A 19575-nucleotide genomic window follows, 5' to 3' on the forward strand; every position below is an offset into this window, starting at 1 on the left:
TTGGTTTCGGTTAAATACAGATCAGAGAGTAAAATGTGAGCGTGTTAAGTTTTGAAAGTTGTTTGCTGTCAGTTTCTTTGTCTTGGTTGCTTTGATCAGGTATTTCCTGGTTTAAACTTGCATTTCTTTTGTTTTTTAAGCACAAAACATTCATAAAGTTGATACAGCTAACTATCTTTACACAACCAGCAGACACACATGAGCAACATTAACATTCATTTGGAGTCATGATTCTGTCCATCTAATGAGCGTTAACACAGTGTTATCTTCTTTTCTCTCCTTTTTGGTCTCTACCAACTCCTGAAAGAATTATCCGGCTTTTAAAGCTGCCAAATGCTCCACGACGTTCAACACAGCAAGTCGCTACATTTTTTTCTGGCGCTGGGCAAGTAGTGTACAGTGTGTTCATGAGAGCTTTTTCACTGAAAACAGCTGCCTGCAGCTGGAAACGATGTTGATGACCGAACCAAAACGGTACATTTGTGAGCTGTAAAACCAAAACAACAAACTGAAAGACACTAAAATGTTCTGTTAAGCTGAGAGGAAATACATACTTCTCTGGGGGTTTGTCACCATGAGTGACAGTGTAGCTTGATCCATGTTGGATATAAAGTTATTGATTAGTGCTAGCGCTGAACGATATGTAAAAAAAAAATCATATTCCGATTATCGTGACGGATATCGCGATATGATTCACGATTTGCGGGACTTATCATTCTGCATCACAACTATCCAAAACTTTCAAAATAAAAGAAATTGCTGCTTCTTGGCCGTCGTATGACTTTGATACTATTTCGATTAATTGTGCAGCCCTAATTAGCGCAGCTTTAAGGTTTAATTTAGCAACTTTTTGAGCGTTATATTCAGGCAAACGTTTTGAGAAGATACATTTGAGAAGTTTAGCTTATTCTGTGAAAAAGAAAAAGGGTTTGTAAAAAAAACATTCTCGTCTTCTAAGTAACAAAATGCATCATCTTGGCACCAAATCTGACATCAAACACAAGTTTGATGAAAATGGCAGTGCACACAGACACATGAACGAAAAACACATTCTCTCACACACACACACACACACACACACACACACACACACACACACACACACACACACACACACACAGTATAGTTCTCATTGCAGGCCGCACCACTGCCACATATACCTGGTCTTTAAGTCCTTCGAGCTTAAAGGGAAATACCACTCAATTTTAGCTTAAAAATACCCACAGTTCTTAGAAAAAGTTTGGACTGCGTAACCGTTCACCTCCTCTTTCTTCAGAGGAAGTTCGCCCTGCTCTTAAGTCTGGAGATGTCACGCTGATGTACAGCTCTACTGCACACACGCTGTGCTGGAAAAACGATGACACAGTCCAGAGTGTTTTATTTTCTCGGGGATCGGGGGACATTTTCCAGCGTGGAATCCATCACGCTGTCACAATAAAGCAGCTTAAAGAACAAAAACGCCTCAAACGGAGTCTCCTTTTTTTCTTCTCGATGACGGATTACAGTCTTTAGCTTGAGGGAAGAGCTGCTCGCGAACACTGATTTTCTTGGGCTGTGAGGAAGCTTAAAAACAGGAAATGGAGTGATATTCCCCTTTAAGTGTCCCCCCCCACAAATAAAGGTGCAATAGTAAATATGCTTTGTAATACAGTACATATCTCAATACTAGTCCATCAGATTGAGTCAGAGCAGTGCTGCTACTGAATGTTGGACAAAGGCAACATCCAAGGTTTTTTTTTTTTTTTTTATATCTATGGTTCTTGCTTCTCTGCTTGGTTGGACTCAGGAATGCTAGGGCAAGAGAGTCCATGGGAAGTAGTGTTTTATACTTAGAAAACTTTTTTTTTCCTTCTTTTCTTTTCTTTTCTTTTCTTTTCTTTGAGTCCACTTTGTCCCTTTCTATTTCGAGCCTCATCTGCCTGTACTCAGCAGATAAATTAGGTTCTTTGCAGGTTTCTCGGTTGTGTGTGAGGTCCACAGTGTAAATATATATATTTATATGTATGTGTGTGTGTGTGAGAGAGACTGAGAAAGAGAGACGGAGGAGTGGAGGACTGTGGAGGAATGAGGGAGTGCAGGGTCAGAGCGAGGGGACCGGCCTGCTCAGTCAGCCGACGGATGAAGAATTGATCCCGGTGGAAATCTTTTTTCGCCGCAGAGGGAGAAACAGAAAAAGAAGTTTTTGAGAAATCCGTCTGAGGAGTTATAAAAAATATTTCTCTCCATTTCGGCCTTCATATCTGAATTCCTGAAAACCTGTGATTGCATTAACATACCGTCTTTTTTTCCCCCCTCCAGACATCTTTCCCCTCACAGTTTTTTTCAGTAGCGCCCTTTTCTCTTTTTACTCGAGGATTTGTTTGTTCCAGACAAGTCATCTCTCTTTTTTTCTGTCTCTCTGCCCCATTTTCTTCCCCCACGCATCATTAGCGCTTCATCTCGGGGCCAGCTTTTCACCTCTTCCTTCTTATTTTGGCCCTCTCTCCCTCTCCCTCTGCAGCTGATTGCTTGTTCTCTCGGATCAAAGTGCCGCCACTTCTTTTCACATTTCATGTCCTCTCCTCGGTCCTTATTCGATCCACCTGTGAGACTTCCTTCTCCCTTTATATTCCTCACATTCCTGCAGTGTCAAAGTGCTCCGTCCGTCGGTCCTTTTTGGACTTCCTTCTTTTCGTCTCTCCTTTCCCACCTTCTCCTTTTCAGTCTCCTCTTTTGTTACATTCCAGGATTTTCTATCCAAATGTCCTCTTTTCTCCCCCCTCTCGGTGAGCCTCCCCCTCCCCCCCTCAGGGTTTCTTTGGTCGCCCGTTGCGCGGCAGGTTCTCCACTGTGTTGCTGAGGCGGTACTTGACGATGATGCTGTGCACCGTGGACTTGGGCATTCGCAGCTCCTGCCCGATGGCCCCCTCTGACTTGCCGTCCTTCCAGAGGTCCACCACTCGCTGCCGCTGCCCCACATCGTGCTCCTTGGTCTTCTGGCAAGCGGCGGCTGACCCTCCGGCGGCTCCCCACGCAGCTCCCCCGATGGCCCCAGCAGCGGCGGCGGCTTCTGTGGGGGCAGACAAGCGGCAGACTGTAGTGGAGACTCGGAGAGGGGAGCAGGATAATGTGAAAATTTACTGGTCCCCGTAGGGAATTCTCTTTTAGTTTTCTCCTCTGCAGGGAGGTCAGGGGTCAGTGGGGGAGCTACTGGAGCTGGCGGGGGTTCAGTGTCCTGCTCAAGGACACCTCAGCAGGACGGGTGCTTGCAGTCATGAGGGCTTGAACCAGTGTTCTCCACTCCAAGGGCAATCTAGCTAATTTCTAAGTTTTGTCTAGAATGTGGGACTCCTTTTAGTGCAGATGAGTAGTTTCCTCATGGCAGTACTGATCCTGAAACAGGTTTTCCAAAATGCAATTCAAGATATTGATAATGCCAAACACAAAACAATCCTTCACCGGAGCATTTGGTGTGTCATTGCATTTCACAGAGGCAGACATGCATACTTCTGGAGATGTTTTGAGCTTCTCTCAGTAGAAGGGCTATTAATGGAGGGGACCTATGAGGTCACCAAATCAAGAGAACTGTGTTGTTTTAACTCCGTCCACTTCTCCCGCTCGCTCTTTTCCTCCCTGGCTGAGTCTAAAAAGGTCAGGAACCAGCGCGACCCTAATCAAGACCATAAATGTGGCCTCATTTGCTGCGTGCCTGTGCCCTGCCAGAGTTCAGGGTGTTCAGTCTGTACTCGGCTCGGCTCGCTGCGAGGCCCCCGCAAAGCAAGAAAACCCACAGAGTAACACAACTCGCGCGCGACTATTTCTGAACAGCCGCCGCCGGTTCACAAGTCACAACACGACGTTTACACAACCAAACTCCTTCTGCGGTTTCTGTCCCTCTCAAAATACCTTGGTACAAAGTCCGAATGTTTTCTTGGCACGGCCCGATTCAGACAGGCTGAGCATAATGACATTTTCAGAGATAGGCCCTGGCTCTCTAAAATGCAATGCCTTTGACAGATGTCCCAGTCTACAATTACATAAATCAAGATACAGAGTGAGAGGAAGGCGCTGCTCTGAGAGAGCTGGCTGTTGTGGGTTTTTTTTTTTTAGGGCAAAGCTATTGGGGAATATCAGGTTTTACCAGTTATCTCTGCCACATCTCTGCTATCTAAACATCTCCGAACACGAATACACACGCAGAGCGGAGAGAGGGTGTCTGGTGAGCATATGCTGTTACCAAACTAATTATGAGAAAGTAAATTCGCAAACCGACAGCGTGCTCTGACAGACTGCAGGCGAGGGGAGTTGGACCAGAGGCCAAAATACAGAACAGATTCTTTTTTTTATTATTTAATTTTAAAGCTTTTAACTCAATAAGTAATGAGAGCCACAACAGGACTTCAAAGGAGAAAATAAACATGCTGGATAAAGAAAACACTCCTCAGACAGGTTTGATAGCGCTCCAGACTGTGCTTTATTGTTGCACAATGTGCTGCCGAGGCGAGTATTGAGGTTTCGAGGTTGGACATGTTAAGAGATGAAAATGCCTTAATATAGCAGCGCAGCACGTTTGTGTTTGATTTTGGTGATGTCTATTTCAGGTGTCTATCTGGCAGCCACATCAGACACTCTGCTACAGATGGTGATTCTTCAATATGGACTCCTTTCTGGGTTTTGAAGGTTTCACAACTTAAAGGCTGCTCAGGGAGATAAAGTGTTTAATCAGGTCCTTCTTTACACCACATATTTAAGAGTTAACTATTCTCCTGAAATACCCGATTCCCAGAGTCAGTAATTTTCTGTTTTCTTTTCTAAACATTCTTCCCACAAGAAATAACCATATTAAGACGGAATTCCTCCGATGATATCTTTAAATAGAAGCAACATTTGGACGGGTATTTTCTGCCTATCATCAGTGCAACTTGCCAAGTAATCAAGTCCAGATCTCTAAAGCCGGATTCCTGCTTCCCTGTCCGGGGTGTCGTGGAGGCTCTCTGCTGGAGCTGATGTGCACCCTCTCTAAAAATGTAATGACACTGAGGCTGACCACAAGAACTGTGATTAGTGAGATTGGTCTGCCCGTGTTTCTGATTCATATTTGTTCTCAGTAGCTGTCTCGTTTTCAGTAATCTTTGACAAAGCCTTATTTTGTGGAGTCATTTTGTATCCAAACTTCTACAAACCAGACTTAAAGGAGAACTATATCGCTTTAGTGTTTCACCTCCACAAAGTCGTAAGACTTGCAAGAGTTGCATTAAAATAAGATCGAAGCATCACAGGCCAACATACTTATTTTGTAGTGTGTACTACATTATCCCAAATGTTTCCGACAATGTTCAAACTCAGAATAATCTGTGATTTAACGTGTGTGTGAACATAACATGAATACAACTTTTTTAAATTACCTCGTCAATACATTCCCATCAGCAAGTTGGTGATTGTTTAACAATGCAGACAACAATTCCCATGAGCCCGTGCTAATTACGTTTTTAGTTTTGTTTTGATTGAGTGACCCCTAGTGGCAGAGATGACATACTGCTTGTTTAAGCAGGGGGTTCACGTCATAACATTATTAGGACGTAGTAAGTTTTGTTTGTAGGCAGCACTCACATTATGTCTGACAAACTGTTACAGATCTGGGATCTGTATTTACCACAGCGGTGTTAGATTGCACAAAATGTCAACTTCTACATAATGTTGCTTTAACTTGTGATCTCAAGATAACGGAATAAAAAAGAATTGCAAGCACAGCCATTTTCAGCTTTTACAGATAGCAAAGCAACCTCGAATCGGTCTGAATCTTTCCATAATCACCAAGTTAATGAAAGAATGTACACGGAAATCCTTCAGGTATAATCAACACCGATCCCAAAAAAGTTGGGACGCTGTGTAAAATGTAAAAATACACCAAGAAAAACCCAAAACAGCATGCAATCAATTCGCTAACAAGCTGTTTACCGCTTAACAGTTTTACAAGTGTTCCTGAGGCCATGTAGTAATATCCTTTATACAATCATGTGCTTCACAAAGTGGTGGACCTCGCCTCATCCTCGTTTGTGAATGACTGAGCCTCTCGAGGACGCCCCCCTTTCATACCCAATCATGACACTATCACCTGTTCGCAATTAACCTGTTTTTGTGCTGTTTTCACTACAGTATATGTCAAAGACTTAGCAAATTATCACACTCTGCTTTATTTATGTTCTATACAGCGTCCCATATTTTTTTGGGGGGGAATTGTGGTTTAAATAAAAGCACAACATGACCTTAATAAAGTACTAAATCTACTCTTGCTGTGGTGCTACAACAATCAAGAGGTTACACTTTCTGCTGAGCTGTAAATCAGTTCCTGTGCCAGGGGCAGCTGCAGCCAGATTGCAAAAAAAAGAAACACCTCCGCAAAGAAGCATAAATCTGGCTTAAATTGCCAGCTTGCCAAGTGTCAAAGAGATCAAACAAACTGGTTTTCTTGTGTAAATTACTTTGAATACTATAATTATAGAGGTCTTACACCTTTGATGTTTGTAATTACTGACTGTAACACATTCACACACACACACTCACAGACTCACACACACAGAGAACTCGCACTGAAAAAAAGAAGAAGAAAAATTTCACTCGCTTATAACACCTGTAATGCAAGCCAAAAAACTGGTTCTGAGCTTCAACGGAGCTTCAAACACTGACCTGATATGAAGGATCCGGGCGGCATCTGACTGTAGTTGGCCCCTCCCATGTGTAGGGCGCTCGGTGGGGCGGGGGTGAAGGGGGCGCCGTAGTTCTGAGGGGTCGCGTAGGGTCCTGGAGGTATGGGCTGCAAAGAGGCAGAGAAGATCTTTGTCAGGAATTATGTGCATGTAGGAAGTGATTTATAGAGATAGACGATACAACGATAAGAGAAACAATACAAACCACTTTTAAGTTATGTAAGCTGACAAAAAAAAATCTGCTGACTCAGCCCAGTTGGGGAGTGCAAAACCACAGGTGGGTGACAGGATAATGGGCTCTGAATTTTCATTGGCCGACCTCCATCGGTTTTATTTCCCATGAGTGCAGGCAGCTCAGGCAGGTTTCAACCTGTGAATCTACGTGTGTGTGTGTGTGTGTTTAAGTGTGTGTGTGCAGGCTGCTGACCGGGGGTGTGTGCGTCTCGGTGCCCTTGCTGGCCAGTCGGCTGAGGATGCTCCTCTCGGACATTTGCAGGCGGGCGGCGATGGGCGGGACTCTGGACAGCGTGGCCGGTAGCCGGGTCACGTCGGCCTTCATGTCGCTCAGCAGCTCCTCCAACTGGTTCAGCACTGCAATGGCAACAACGAAAGCATCGACAACTGCTGACTTAGAGGAAGACAAGAACTGATTCTTCATTCTCGATCCATATCTTCACACTTTAGCTTCTACTTCCTGCTTCTTTTGCACCTCTTTTATTAATCATTTTTATACTTTTTTGGATACTTTATTGATTTACGCTGACACTTCTTGTCTTTTTGACGGACAAACTCAGGAGCTGGTATGTATTCAGTTACTTCAATATAAACATTTAAAAGTAAAAACAGGCATTTTTCAAAAAAAATTTAAAGGTCAACTGAGGTGATTCAACAATAAAAAGTAAAAAAAAAGCATCCTGTTGGTAACTGTGAGGTTTTTAATCATTTGCCACGTCTGAACACTATAAATAGTTTATTTGAAAGTCTAATTTCTACAGATTACTCTACTTTTGGGCCTTTTATTTCGCCCTCCTCCAAAAAAAGCATTTTTCTCATTCTATCCTGTTCCCCTTCTTCATTACCTCGCCTCTGTCATCACATCCCTACATGGACTTCATCCCCGATTGGAGACAATTTGATAAAATTGTTTATGAGCGTTCGTTAACTTCAGCCGCGTTACGTGCAGAAATACGAGACAGGAACGACAACAGTAGTGCAGTGTTATCCTTTCGACGGAGTGATATAAACATGGACAGACTTGCCGGGGAGATAGAGAGGAAATGTTTGGAACTATCACTTAACATGGTGTAAGCTTATCTGCCTGGCTTTACTTAAGACAGCTTCAGGCGCAGCGATTTGGTCGTTGCAGACGGATTGCACAACAGTGCCTGTGATTATCTGTCTGCCAATCTCTCCTCAGCTTCTCTGTTTACTTCTTTCACACACACTGGGTTTGTTTTTTTAATTAACTGTACGGGCTTACTTTTCTAAAATATCATCCCAACCTTTATGCAGGACAGCGTTGGCGGGCTTGTTGCCGGCCAGTGACTCCTTGCTGAGGTGCTGGTGCGACTCGGCGAGGCACTCCACCTCTGCGAAGCGAGCGTTGAGCGCCATGGCCGGGTGGCTCGGGTCCTGGGTCATGTTCAGGTAGGCTGCCCGTCGCAGCTGCTCCTCTATCACTAGCGCCTGCTCCAACAGCTGGAGGACGAGAGAGGAAAGTGCATTCTATTGTCTATTGTGTTGCACATACGCATAAGCTCATGTTTGCTATCCCAGTTGGTCTGTAACACTTCATACCAAAAGTTATTAAAGGGAGGTGCAGCATCGAACGCTGGGGTGTCCACATTTCTGTAGTGCTTGAGTCACACTGTGACCCAGTTCCAACAAAAGGAAATGATGCTTTGCTTGAGCCTGACTAGTCTAACTGTGACTCTGCATCACAGATATACAACTATTTTAATTTCACACTTTGCTAATACTGATGTTAATTGTACTTTTCATGAAATGTAACCAGAATCATTCACTTCTGTCTTTTTTACCTAAGCTGAATTTTCATTTTTGGTCAGTTTTTACAGATTTTAATGTATCTTGAATGTATTTGTATGGAAGTATTTTGATTATAAGGATCAAGGGATTTTTTCATTGTAAATGTGGAAGTTAAATTACTGAAAGAATATGATAGTTCCCTCCTTCTCAATTATCTTATACTATTTTTATGATGAATGTAAAATGAAAATATGTCTTCATCAACTGTGTTCGAAAAAAAAAAAGGGGTTTAAAAAAATGAACACAGACACAGAAGACAAAATGTTTTACCAACATTGTTTTTCATTTCGAGCCGTCTCACCACTATCAACAATTTGTTTTAATGTTTTACAGCTGTGTGCGTTGCATTGTGAGAAAAAACTAGTTTCCACCAACATCACACTTTGAAATTAAGTGTTTTTGAGCGTGGACACAGAACTTTTTGGAGTATATTTTCAGATCCAGAGTAAACACTGTACCTCCTCGAAACCTGCGTAGAATTACCATTAAGTATGGAACTGGGGCACATGAGGCATTATTTATTGTTGCCCTAATTTGTGATTTATACTTATAATCCATCTTGCCAAGGGAAAAGTAAATCAGTGAGAGAGTGAGAGAGATAAAAATGTAAGACACAACAGTTACAGCAGAATAGAAAAAGACAGTAGAGCTCAATATCTGGTAGAAAAGTAGATTCCTGCACTTTGTTCTAACATTTCAGTCTCTCTGAAAAATGATTATTTAAGACTATATATAACTTAAGTTTCTCCCCTCTGCAGCCTCTAATTGCATAGAGAGATTTTAAGATAATATTCATGATCTGAGAGAAAAGAAAATACAAGATAAAAATACGTCCAATAAAGAAACTAAATTCACTATGCTAATATGAGCTACCTGGTGTGAAAACAGCTCAACACATGAACTGATCTACAAGATTTACTGTAAAAGGAACCAATTTTAGATCGAACTCACCCACATTTCTAATCAAAGGAAATCTGAATAGCCAACTTTTATTCCTTAAATTATGTTAAAACACAGCCACGGAGGCAAAAATGATAAAACGGGGCTTCAAAAGTCTGATCTCCCCTCTGTTTGCCCCCTGCTCTCATTATATCATAAAACATATTTCTATTAAATCTGCTCCAAACATCTCTCATCGCGTCTTTCTGATACTTTTAAGCTGTATATTAATGTCTTGGTTGTCATAGCAACAGTAATCTTACCGTTTCGAGGTTAATGAAGTTTCATACAGTCGTTCAAAAAAGTCAAAAGGGATTATTTGGTGTGAACGTGTTGCACAAGAGGAGATTTGGTTATATAACCTATTAAAACTGAAGCATACTAAGGAGAAATTGTTTTGTGCTGCCGTGTGCTGTCTTAACGGCACATTTACATCAAAAAACATCTCCAGCAATTTAACAATGAAAAAAATGAATAGAGTAAAAAAGAGACAGAGATACAGTAAATGAGGATGTTGAGTGCAGGATCTGAAACATGTGAGCCGGTCAAAAACAGGATGAGAGCTGTTCCAGAAATGCAGCGGTCAGCAATACCATCCAGCCAATATGTGGGTCTAGGGGCATCCGTCATCCGACCATCAAACGAGTCAGGTGACCGAAGACGCTGCGAAATGTTACTAAGAATGGGTCTGAAACCTCAGACTTTTTTTTGACAGAAACTGAAATGTGTCTGTGGCAAAAAATGCCAATTTAAGACGATTTCAGTCAGTGAAGTTCTTGTATGTAGTGCTTCATTTTAAATGAAATGATTTAATAGAGAATCATGTTTACATTTGTTAGATATTGGGGGAAAAAATCATGTTATTGGAAGAAAAACAAAATAAAACAGCTTAATTTAGAAAAAGTCTTGTCTTACCTTGAAGCGTCGGGCCAGGAACTTGTTCTTCATCTCCAGGAAGTTGCCTTTGTTCGCCTGCGATTTGAAAGGCTCGTTGACGATGGCGAACTGGGGATCGTTCTGGATGTCCTGCCACCGGGCGTAGCCATGACTGGCACAGGGGTCAAGGGTCATGAACCACAGAAGAAGTAAAGGAGTTTGACATTTTGGAAAATATGTTTATTTGCTTTCTGACCGAGAGTTAAAATAAGGAGGTTGACACCACTCTTGAATGTGTTAAACATAGATCTGGAGCCAGGAGATGAGCCTAGCACAATGAGCTAGGGGGAAACAGCTATCCTAGCTCTGCTTAAAATTACAAAATATGCTTACCAGCAACTAAAGCTCACCAATCAACATGTTGTTGCATTTATGTTCAATTTCTATATAACCAGAAATATCAAGACGACACTTTGTGAAGGCTAAGTTACCAAACACGACAACTCCTGGGAAGAAAAAGCTAGCAACAGCACGTAGCTTCCCCTAAAACCTCAAATTGTTGTTGGTGACATCTTTGTGACATCACACTGCGTCACAGAGTCATACATTTGAATAATTTACGCCTAGCAACTACTTTGTATCATAAGAATTGATTTAGCAATCTTGCTGGCTCAGGCGTGTGTGAGCTGACCAATCAGAGGAGACTGGGTATTCAGGACATGGGGGGCTTTAAAGAGACAGCGCGTTTCAGACAGAGGGGGAATACATCGCTGCAGCCCTGCACAGTATGAGAAAACAGCTGTTTTTTGAGCATTAAAGCATATAAACCTGTTCTAGTACTAACCCAAAATAAAATTATGAACCTGAAAATGACCACAATCTATCTCCTTTAACCAACACATTACAGTGGTATTGATCTGCTGGGAAAGAAAGCAGATATGTTTATTTCCCTAAAATGTTAAATGAATATTGGTTTTTGAGGGTGATTTGTCTCATATTTCTCAAAAATTGCCATTATTATAGCACAAAATAGGTTTCAGGCAGCTTCTGAAACACATAATTTCTCTGCTTTCATTTCAGTCTAACTAGGGCTCAGCACTCGCTTGTTGAATAATGAAAACAGAGTTTTATGTGAATGCTGCACAGCCTTAATTACCATAATAGAGGGAACAACATGAACTAAACGAGCCACTACATCAGCTTCCAGCAGACACAGTTTGCTGTTTACGGAGCTCTGGCTGGCTTGTTGACTTATTACACTCGGCTCCTGCCGGGCGATAGAAAAATAAACACACCGGGGTCATCGCCCGGGCTACTGCTGTCAAGGATACATCACGATTCCCGCCAGCAGCCAGAAGTCGTGTCGACGGTGCCAGATCTCGTTCATCTTCCCCGAGGAGATGGCAGCTCGCTCCTCGTTCTGCCAAAGAGTGTGCAGCTCTGCGGGGTGAAGCCAACACAAAGTAAAAATGAGGTTTGTCTCGAAGTGCTTAGCTAGGTGAAACCTGGCTGCAGGTGTTTCGACAGAACAAAGAGCTCTTCTAGGTTTGTGATCAAGGGGAAGATTGTTTTGGCTCGCTGCTGCTTTGTGGAAAAGCTCCGGGATGCAACAGGAATGTTATTTGTAATAGCTGTGAACTTGCTGTTGTTTTGACTGGTTAGAGACTTGTTTGGACAACTTAAGTTATTTTGATCTTTTCATCTTTCTCTCTTCATCTGTCACTGATTGTCTTGTATTTTCATTTAGGAAAAAAAAATGATCGTCTCAATCCTAAAACATGTTTCTGAGCTACATTTCATTCATTTTTTGGAATATTGCATACAGTTCCTTGCATATCTGATGGGATACAGTTCTTGCCACGATAACATCTGTTTTTCTCTTGCAACGAGAATTTTTATCAGCTGACATTGTTTTGATCTGACAGGGATGTTCTCCGCGTTTCCTGTTGAACATCCTGAGATCTGAGGAAGGTCTTTGCAGACATGCCACTGTCCGCACCACAAGGATCACCTGAATGCCGCCTCAGACAACAAGCATCCAGGCTCGAAAACAGGTGCATTCACTTCCAACTTAGCAAGAGGCTATTGCCGCGTTCCTGTCATATCTGAGTTACCATGACTAACAGTTTCTTGCTTGAAAATAACATCACGTCAAGTGAAGACTGTGACTGGAAAACGCAGATTACTCTTCAAGTTCTGATACTTTCAATTTGGCAGCTAATAATACAGACGCCGTTACATTGCGTACAATAGCACAGAGATCAGCCGAATCTGTTTCCTGCAGGTGAATCAGTACTGACCAGTGAAGCCGCCATCTGCGATGTTGAACATAAAGCGAGGTCGCTCAGCTGGAGGCTTCCCGTTACCCCTTGGCGCCTCCTCCTTCGCTGCTTTGACTTCTTTCCCAGCATCCTTTTCACCCTTAACTTCCTCTGTTACAGAGAAAGACGGCAAAGATATCGTTTAGTGAAAGAATTGTGGTTATTTAGCAGCATCGCATCAAAGACAGCAGAGACGTACCTTTCTTCACGTCCGCCACCTCGGTCTTATCCTTGGCGTCCGTGGCTTCTGTTGCTGTGGGCGTCTCTTTGTCCTTTTCCTTCTCCTCGCTCGCCTTTTCTCCTTCTGCAGGAAAAAACATTAAAACTTACGCTGGGAAGGGATTCATCTGACCGACTTATCAAGTTTCTTTTCTGTGTTTGTACCTGATTTCTCTTCTTTGACCTCCGCGTCTTGCTTTGCGTCTTCTTTGCTCTCCTCTTTCTTGTCCTCTGTTGACGGAGCGTCGGTCGTCTCTTTCTTCTCCTCCTCTTTCAGGTCGCTCTCTTCTCTGCCTTCAGTCTTCTGACCGGGCGATGCGCTCTGTGACGTCTCTTTTGTCAGAGAGGAAAGCTGAAGGAGAGGAGCACGATATGTTATCACTCACACAGAGGCAGTCTGTTTCGTAGTTGTGCAGTAAAAACGTTAAAACGTCAACGGAACAGAGAAGAAATGTATAATTTACTTATGAACCAAATGGTGAAAGCACCATTTATTCAGTTTATTCAATGTACAGCGTATTCGGCATGTAGTTCGTTTAACAGACAGTCACAGACTCTTGTTTTTATACCTCTGTTGTTGACATTTTGCAATTAAACCCACATACTTTTTTTAAAATGACATTTTATAACATTTAATTCTGTTTTCCTTCCTTACAGGCAGCCAATATTTCCCAGTGATTTTCTAATTATATAAAAATGATTCCACTGAAAGCCTCAGAGATCAACCGATAAGTTTTGCTCAGGGCTAAGGCTGATTTTCGGTAATCAAGGAGACTGATAACTGATATTTGCAACATTTGCAACTAAATGAGCTCCATGAAATGAGCGGTGACTGCAGACAGAGAAAAGAGGGGGTGCGTGAGAGCCAAAGTAATGCAAATTAAACGCTGATAATTGGAAAAATGCTAAATATCGGACCTGGTAATTGGTCGATCCATAGATGGATCAATGTATTTTTCCTTTTTTGTTGGGTATGAAAGTGAGCACAAAAGGGAAGAAAAAAAACAAGCCTTGGAAAATTGTTGAACGTAAAGTTTATGTTGAAACTGGTTTGTGTCTGCAGTGTCCCACCTCCTCAGGGTCTGCTGCCTTGTTGCTGTCCACGTCTTTCCCCTCGTCCCTCTCCTTCACCTTGTCAGACGGGGCCTCGCCTTCCTCTTTGTCCTCCTCCTTCTCCACCTCTTTTCCGTTCTTTTCTAGCTTGTCTATTGGAGCGGGGGTCGCTGCACATGTTGGGACAAATAAACACAAGATAAAAAAACCACACATTTCTGTAGGTAAGATCCAACTCCAGCTTTATGTCGGTACCCTTTACATAGAGTGCCCCCTGCTGGATCTGGCGAGTGCATGCTCGGTTACCTGGCTTGGAGGTGCAAGGTGTGTTATTATAGCTGGCATCGGGTGTGGGTGTGGCGGTCTTCACGGCAGGAGAGGAGGCCCTGGAGGAGGTTTTGTCTATGCTGACCTCAGGCTTGAGCTCTGGAAGACTCCACCGCCCGTTGATGTGCTCAAACTCCTGAATCTGGACACAAAACACTCAGCGAAATAAAAAGCTTGGCACACGCTCTCTTTACCTAATACCACCTTATTTAAACTCACCACCCACATGCTCTGCTCGCCCTGGCAGTGTATCATACATTCCGTCTGGCATAGATAGCAGATTAGGATGTCAGCAGGTTTCGACAAGTTGGACTGAAAACTGGATTGAAGATGTTTGGATAAATTGTAAGTAAACTGGCAAACAGAGAGCAGGAGGGTAATCAGAACATCTTTCAAGATGTCACGGTTGGTTTCCTCACTAGAAAAAGACCTCCAATATTTTTTTAAGACTTAAAGACTTTATTGTCTTTGTAGTTTGCTCAATTAAAGACATCTTACTACTTCAGATATGCCTGTAGGCCCCCAATTAAAGCGATAATACTGAAGATTTTCATGAAAGCAAACTATGTCTTTGATACAATTTATGGTCAGAATGTCTTCAGCAATGTTCCTGCATTCAGCTATCATGTCTCTGTTTTCATTGGTGGCGGTGGCGGAGTCTGCCATTCCTCCACTGGATCCTTATTGCCGACCTACACATTACAGATTCACAGGAAAGTATGTAATCTAGAGCTGAAACGATGAATGGATTAATTGCTTGGTTGTCAGCTCCTAAATTTATCACCAAGCATTTTGATAATCGTGCAATCGGTTTGAGTAGTTTTTTCACATTTTACAGGCTTAACGATTAATCAAGTAATCGTGAAAATAATCTGCAGATTAATCAGTTATGAAAGTAATTGTTAGTTGCAGCCCTGGAACAGTTTTATCTGACCTTTTTCTTGACGAGAGACATGACGCCGATCCTGGTGAGGACCGGCTGTCGACACAGTCCCTCCCTCGGCACGCCGTCTGCGAATGTCTCAGCGCCGTCGGCCACCGGCTCGCACAAGTGACGCATGAAGAGAGACACGTACGCTCTGGCAAAGAAGAAGGAGAAGAGAAAAAATGCATGGTTGAAGAGTCAGATGAAAATGGAGACAAGTCATCTAATTAATTTGAACCAACAGTTTTTTCTTACTTGAATTCCTTCTCAGTTTTGCCCCTGAGGTCTCTGACCAGCCACTGAGAGGCGAAGGCGTCCTGAGACGGCATCCCCCAACGCATCACTGCGTTCAGGAAAGCCTTTCTCTGGCGTGTGTTAAATCCAAGCACCTAGTGAAGCAAATTATAGTGCATTTTAGATTTCCTGAGTGAAGCTGGCACTATCTTTAAAGCCTCTTCAAATGTATCTGTGTATCTTCATTAATCTGGAAGACCTTGAATGAAAACGTCAGGACGGGAAAACATTTTTATTTCTCGATCTTCCCAAGGCCTTTTCTGAATACTTCTGACTGCCTAATAAAACTAAAATAAACTCGGAGTCCTCATTTGAACGATTCAGGCAGTTAAAATCCCGTCCACTATCATCAGGATGATAAATGAGCTTGGAAGGTTGAGAGCTGTTGGAGATATAATAGCTCTGCTGCCAGTCTCCAATTTGAGATTGTTAGATTGTTCGAAAAATATTGAAAAGTGCGAGTTCAACTGAAGACAGGTCTGACAGGTTCCAGTAATATCACAATAAAAAAAGCCCACACAAAATGAGAGCGGAGCCGCTTCCAGAGAGTTGTACAAACCTCGAGGTTGCCTCCCACTCTGGCCAGAAGAGGAGGCAGAGGTTTATCCTTCTCATTCCTCAACTGGCGACGCGACTGCCTTCGACCTGCAGGTAACAGGAGTCTGTTTTAGGTTTCTTGTCTTGAAATGCACAGTCAGCCGTTCATGAGAACGTCCAGTAAAGAATCAAAAACTTCTGAAATGCTTCGAGCGTTTTACTCTGAAGAGGAGATGGATGGAGGTTACTGCATTTTTGGCAAACTTACTTGTTCGACCCTGCCAGGCGACTGTAACAACTAAATCAATTTCAACCTGTAATTCAACACAGACCCGACCAGTTTGTGTGTGTGTGTGTGTGTGTGTGTGTGTGTGTGTGTTTTACAGCAGTTCATGAGCTCGGTTTGATATCTCTTTTTCATCATCTCTCCTTACCTTCTGGCCGATCATCAAAGTCCTCATCCTCCTCCTCGGAGCCCACTGAATACTCGGACTGGTTATCTGAAATGTCAGCATGCCACTCTGAAACAGCACATGGTGGTCTGTCAATAGGCCAGGCCCATTCACTTCCCCTGTGCAAGCAATAACTCAAAAACATCATCTGAAATCCGACTGTTTCTGCTGAGGAATTTTAATAAGATTAGAATAATAAATCTTCACAGTAAATAAATGTGAGAGATCACTCTTAGGATGTGAAAGAGCATTTTTAAATCCAGACTTCCCTCAAAAAATCCTCTTATCCTGCTGACATGATCCTAACACTGAGGTGTGATTGATATAAAACAACTCACAGCTGTTTATTCAGCTTATTCCAGCTTTTAAAGTTTTCCAGATCCACACATTACCAACTCCTACCTTGGTCTTCCTGCGCAGCGTCGTTGTAGTTGACAGGCTTGCGGTTCCTCTTGCCTTTGCCCAGTTTGCTCGCCAGGTCTTCCTGCTGCTGCTCGTAGTGATGTCGCAAAAGTTTCTCCCAATAATCCGGATCCACGTTCTCCTCCTGTTTGATGATCTCCCGCTCGATCTCCTCGATCTGGAGCATCAGAGGGAACACGCCAGTGTGAACTTTGACATATTTTTTTATTTAAAAACTTTGCGGCCTCCTCTGTGGATTTTTCAGAATAATGTTTGACATCTGAGTACACATAGTAGGATGTTTATTACGTAAGTAAATGGTTTTTAAATCCAACTGTTACCATGTTTGTTATATTCTGACTATGTATGCTAAGATGTTGCTGGAACAACTGGCAGAAGATTGTGGCTGACCGATTGTGGTGAACATTTGGCTGCCGGCTCCAAACACAAAATGAAAAACACTCTGCCTGTTAGATCCGGTTATGTCTGCAAATTCTGAACTTTTATTTTAGAAAACAAAATGGGGGCAATAGTCTAGAAACACAAATATCTTTCATACTCTCTTTTCTTTATTTCCTCACTTATCCAGACCTGGAACTTACTCCAATCAAATTGCTTAGTTTTCCATACAGAGTAGGAGCTTTAAGTTAAAACCCTGCAGGATGTTGTTTAAAGACGCTTCCACAGAGGTCCTGCAGGTCGCAGGAAGGTTAACAATTGTCAACCTCAGACAAATGTAGAATTTTTCAGAACTTAAAGGTGCATTGCAAAAGAAATGGCCACCTGTCGAATTCATACTCAACACAAACAGGGGGCAGCATATCACCAGAGTAACCACTGAGAGTAACTGCTGCTTATTGCAGCTTCCATTAGCTGGATAAGCCGTGCATGTCGTGGTCCAGACCGCGAGCTCGGAGCAGACAAACAACAACAGAAGAGTGTTGGTGTTTACACGACTAGCACAGGAATGTTCGAACTGGAGCAAGCTGTTGCTATCGGGTTAGCATGCTAACTTCAGTAGATATCTATGCAACACACATAGGCGTCGTAACATCAAAACTGTTGTTTCCTCACAGTCTGTGGGGAATTTTAGTAATAATTTTAGTTATGGTTAGCTTTCTTTAAATGTGGCTTTGTCGGACCTTCAGGGCATTTATGTTGTAATAACAATATAAAAAATATCGTCAACTTCTTCATTTCCCCCTTTTCTCTGTATTACATCAGATTAAACTGAATGTCTTTGGGTTATGGGTGGACAAGGACTTTCAGAAACTGGGATGAACATTTTTTCACCTTTTTCGGACTTTTCATAGTCCAAAAGATGAAAAGATTAATCTAGAAAGTAACGGATGGATAACTAAGATGATCGTCAGTTGCAGCTTTAACCAAAGAAGACCAAGAAAAGATGCAAATATTCACATTTAAGCAGAAATACTTAAGCTGAATCCAATGAAAGCTTGGTATTTTTGTTTAATAAAAAGTTTTCTTAAAACTTGATTAATGCCTAATCGTTCCAGATCCAGTGTTGGGAAGATAAAAACAGCTGCGCTTTAACTCAAAACAGACCGAGCTCAAGGACACTTCGACATGTGGACAACAGCCACTGCCATAAAAAGAGAGAGATTACGCTTGAGCTGACATGTACATGATTTGTGAACATGGATGTGAACGCGCAAACAATCTGGGAGTCCCGCTGTCTACTTTATCTTCCACTCTGCACACTGCAATAAACTCCCTGCTCTTCCATTCTTTATTCTTTTAACCATAAAATCCATCATGATAACATCCCCTTCACCTCCCTCTCACCTTATCCTCCTCTCGGACCATGTACTGGGCCACTTTAAAGGAGCTGAGGTACTCGTTCATGTTCTGGACGTCCGAGTCGTCCGTGGCGTCTTGGCTTCGGTCCAGCAGCCTCTCGATGGCGGTGCTGTCGTAGTGGATCACGCTGCCCTCCTCCTCAACTTTATCCCTGGAGCAGTTCTTCATACCTGCCACGCATGGGGTTAAGAAGTGGAGATGATTTGTCTTGATTTTTCCAGACAAATTTCACATGTACAGTTTTTCTTGTCAACCAATTGTACCGTCTATAAAACCACAATAAGCCAGACACGTCAGGATGAAAGGGCGTTAAAGTGAGTGTGTTTGACAAAATAATTTCACCCTGGTGGATCAGCCTGCCAACTCGTCTCTATTACAAACAATCCAACACCAACTTTGACCTCCAAATTCCCAAATTATTACAATTTACTTGTGGTAAATCACCTTCTATTTCGTCCTTGAAGAGCTCTTCTGTTCCAAACTTGAGGATGTCGTCCAGTTCCTGTTTGGTCATGGAGCCAGCTTTGGATCCCAGTCCTGGCCGGACCACCAGGTGGGTCAGCATCATCTTCCTCTTGGCCACCTGGGTGATGCGCTCCTCCACGCTGGCTCGCGTCACGAAGCGGTAGATCATCACCTTGTTGGCCTGCCCGATTCGGTGGGCTCGACTGAACGCC

The 19575-nt window shown here is 42.7% G+C and overlaps 1 protein-coding gene across 3 annotated transcripts in view; it reads right to left on the reverse strand.

Moving 5' to 3' along the window:
* chd3 (chromodomain helicase DNA binding protein 3) overlaps window positions 1-19575 on the reverse strand; it is a 41484-nt gene that overhangs the window by 5546 nt on the left and 16363 nt on the right. The window contains exons 23-40 of one of the 3 annotated variants that reach the window (XM_084343872.1): window positions 19343-19574; window positions 18884-19068; window positions 17078-17255; window positions 16658-16723; window positions 16246-16331; window positions 15648-15781; window positions 15402-15546; window positions 14447-14609; window positions 14159-14310; window positions 13253-13439; window positions 13068-13172; window positions 12848-12979; window positions 11879-11987; window positions 10587-10719; window positions 8189-8384; window positions 7114-7277; window positions 6667-6793; window positions 2763-3049 (exon numbers count right to left, since the gene is read on the reverse strand). In XM_084343872.1, coding sequence (XP_084199998.1) covers window positions 2787-3049; window positions 6667-6793; window positions 7114-7277; window positions 8189-8384; window positions 10587-10719; window positions 11879-11987; window positions 12848-12979; window positions 13068-13172; window positions 13253-13439; window positions 14159-14310; window positions 14447-14609; window positions 15402-15546; window positions 15648-15781; window positions 16246-16331; window positions 16658-16723; window positions 17078-17255; window positions 18884-19068; window positions 19343-19574 — 2757 coding nt within the window. In that variant the 3' untranslated portion in view covers window positions 2763-2786. Of the gene's footprint in view, window positions 1-2762; window positions 3050-6666; window positions 6794-7113; window positions 7278-8188; window positions 8385-10586; window positions 10720-11878; window positions 11988-12847; window positions 12980-13067; window positions 13173-13252; window positions 13440-14158; window positions 14311-14446; window positions 14610-15401; window positions 15547-15647; window positions 15782-16245; window positions 16332-16657; window positions 16745-17077; window positions 17256-18883; window positions 19069-19342; window position 19575 lie in introns of those variants that run through there. The other 2 variants (XM_084343871.1, XM_084343873.1) reach the window with 2 other exon arrangements.

The sequence above is a fragment of the Pagrus pagrus genome (genome assembly GCF_965226575.1).
Source record: "Pagrus pagrus genome assembly, chromosome: 22".
Taxonomy (NCBI): domain Eukaryota; kingdom Metazoa; phylum Chordata; class Actinopteri; order Spariformes; family Sparidae; genus Pagrus; species Pagrus pagrus.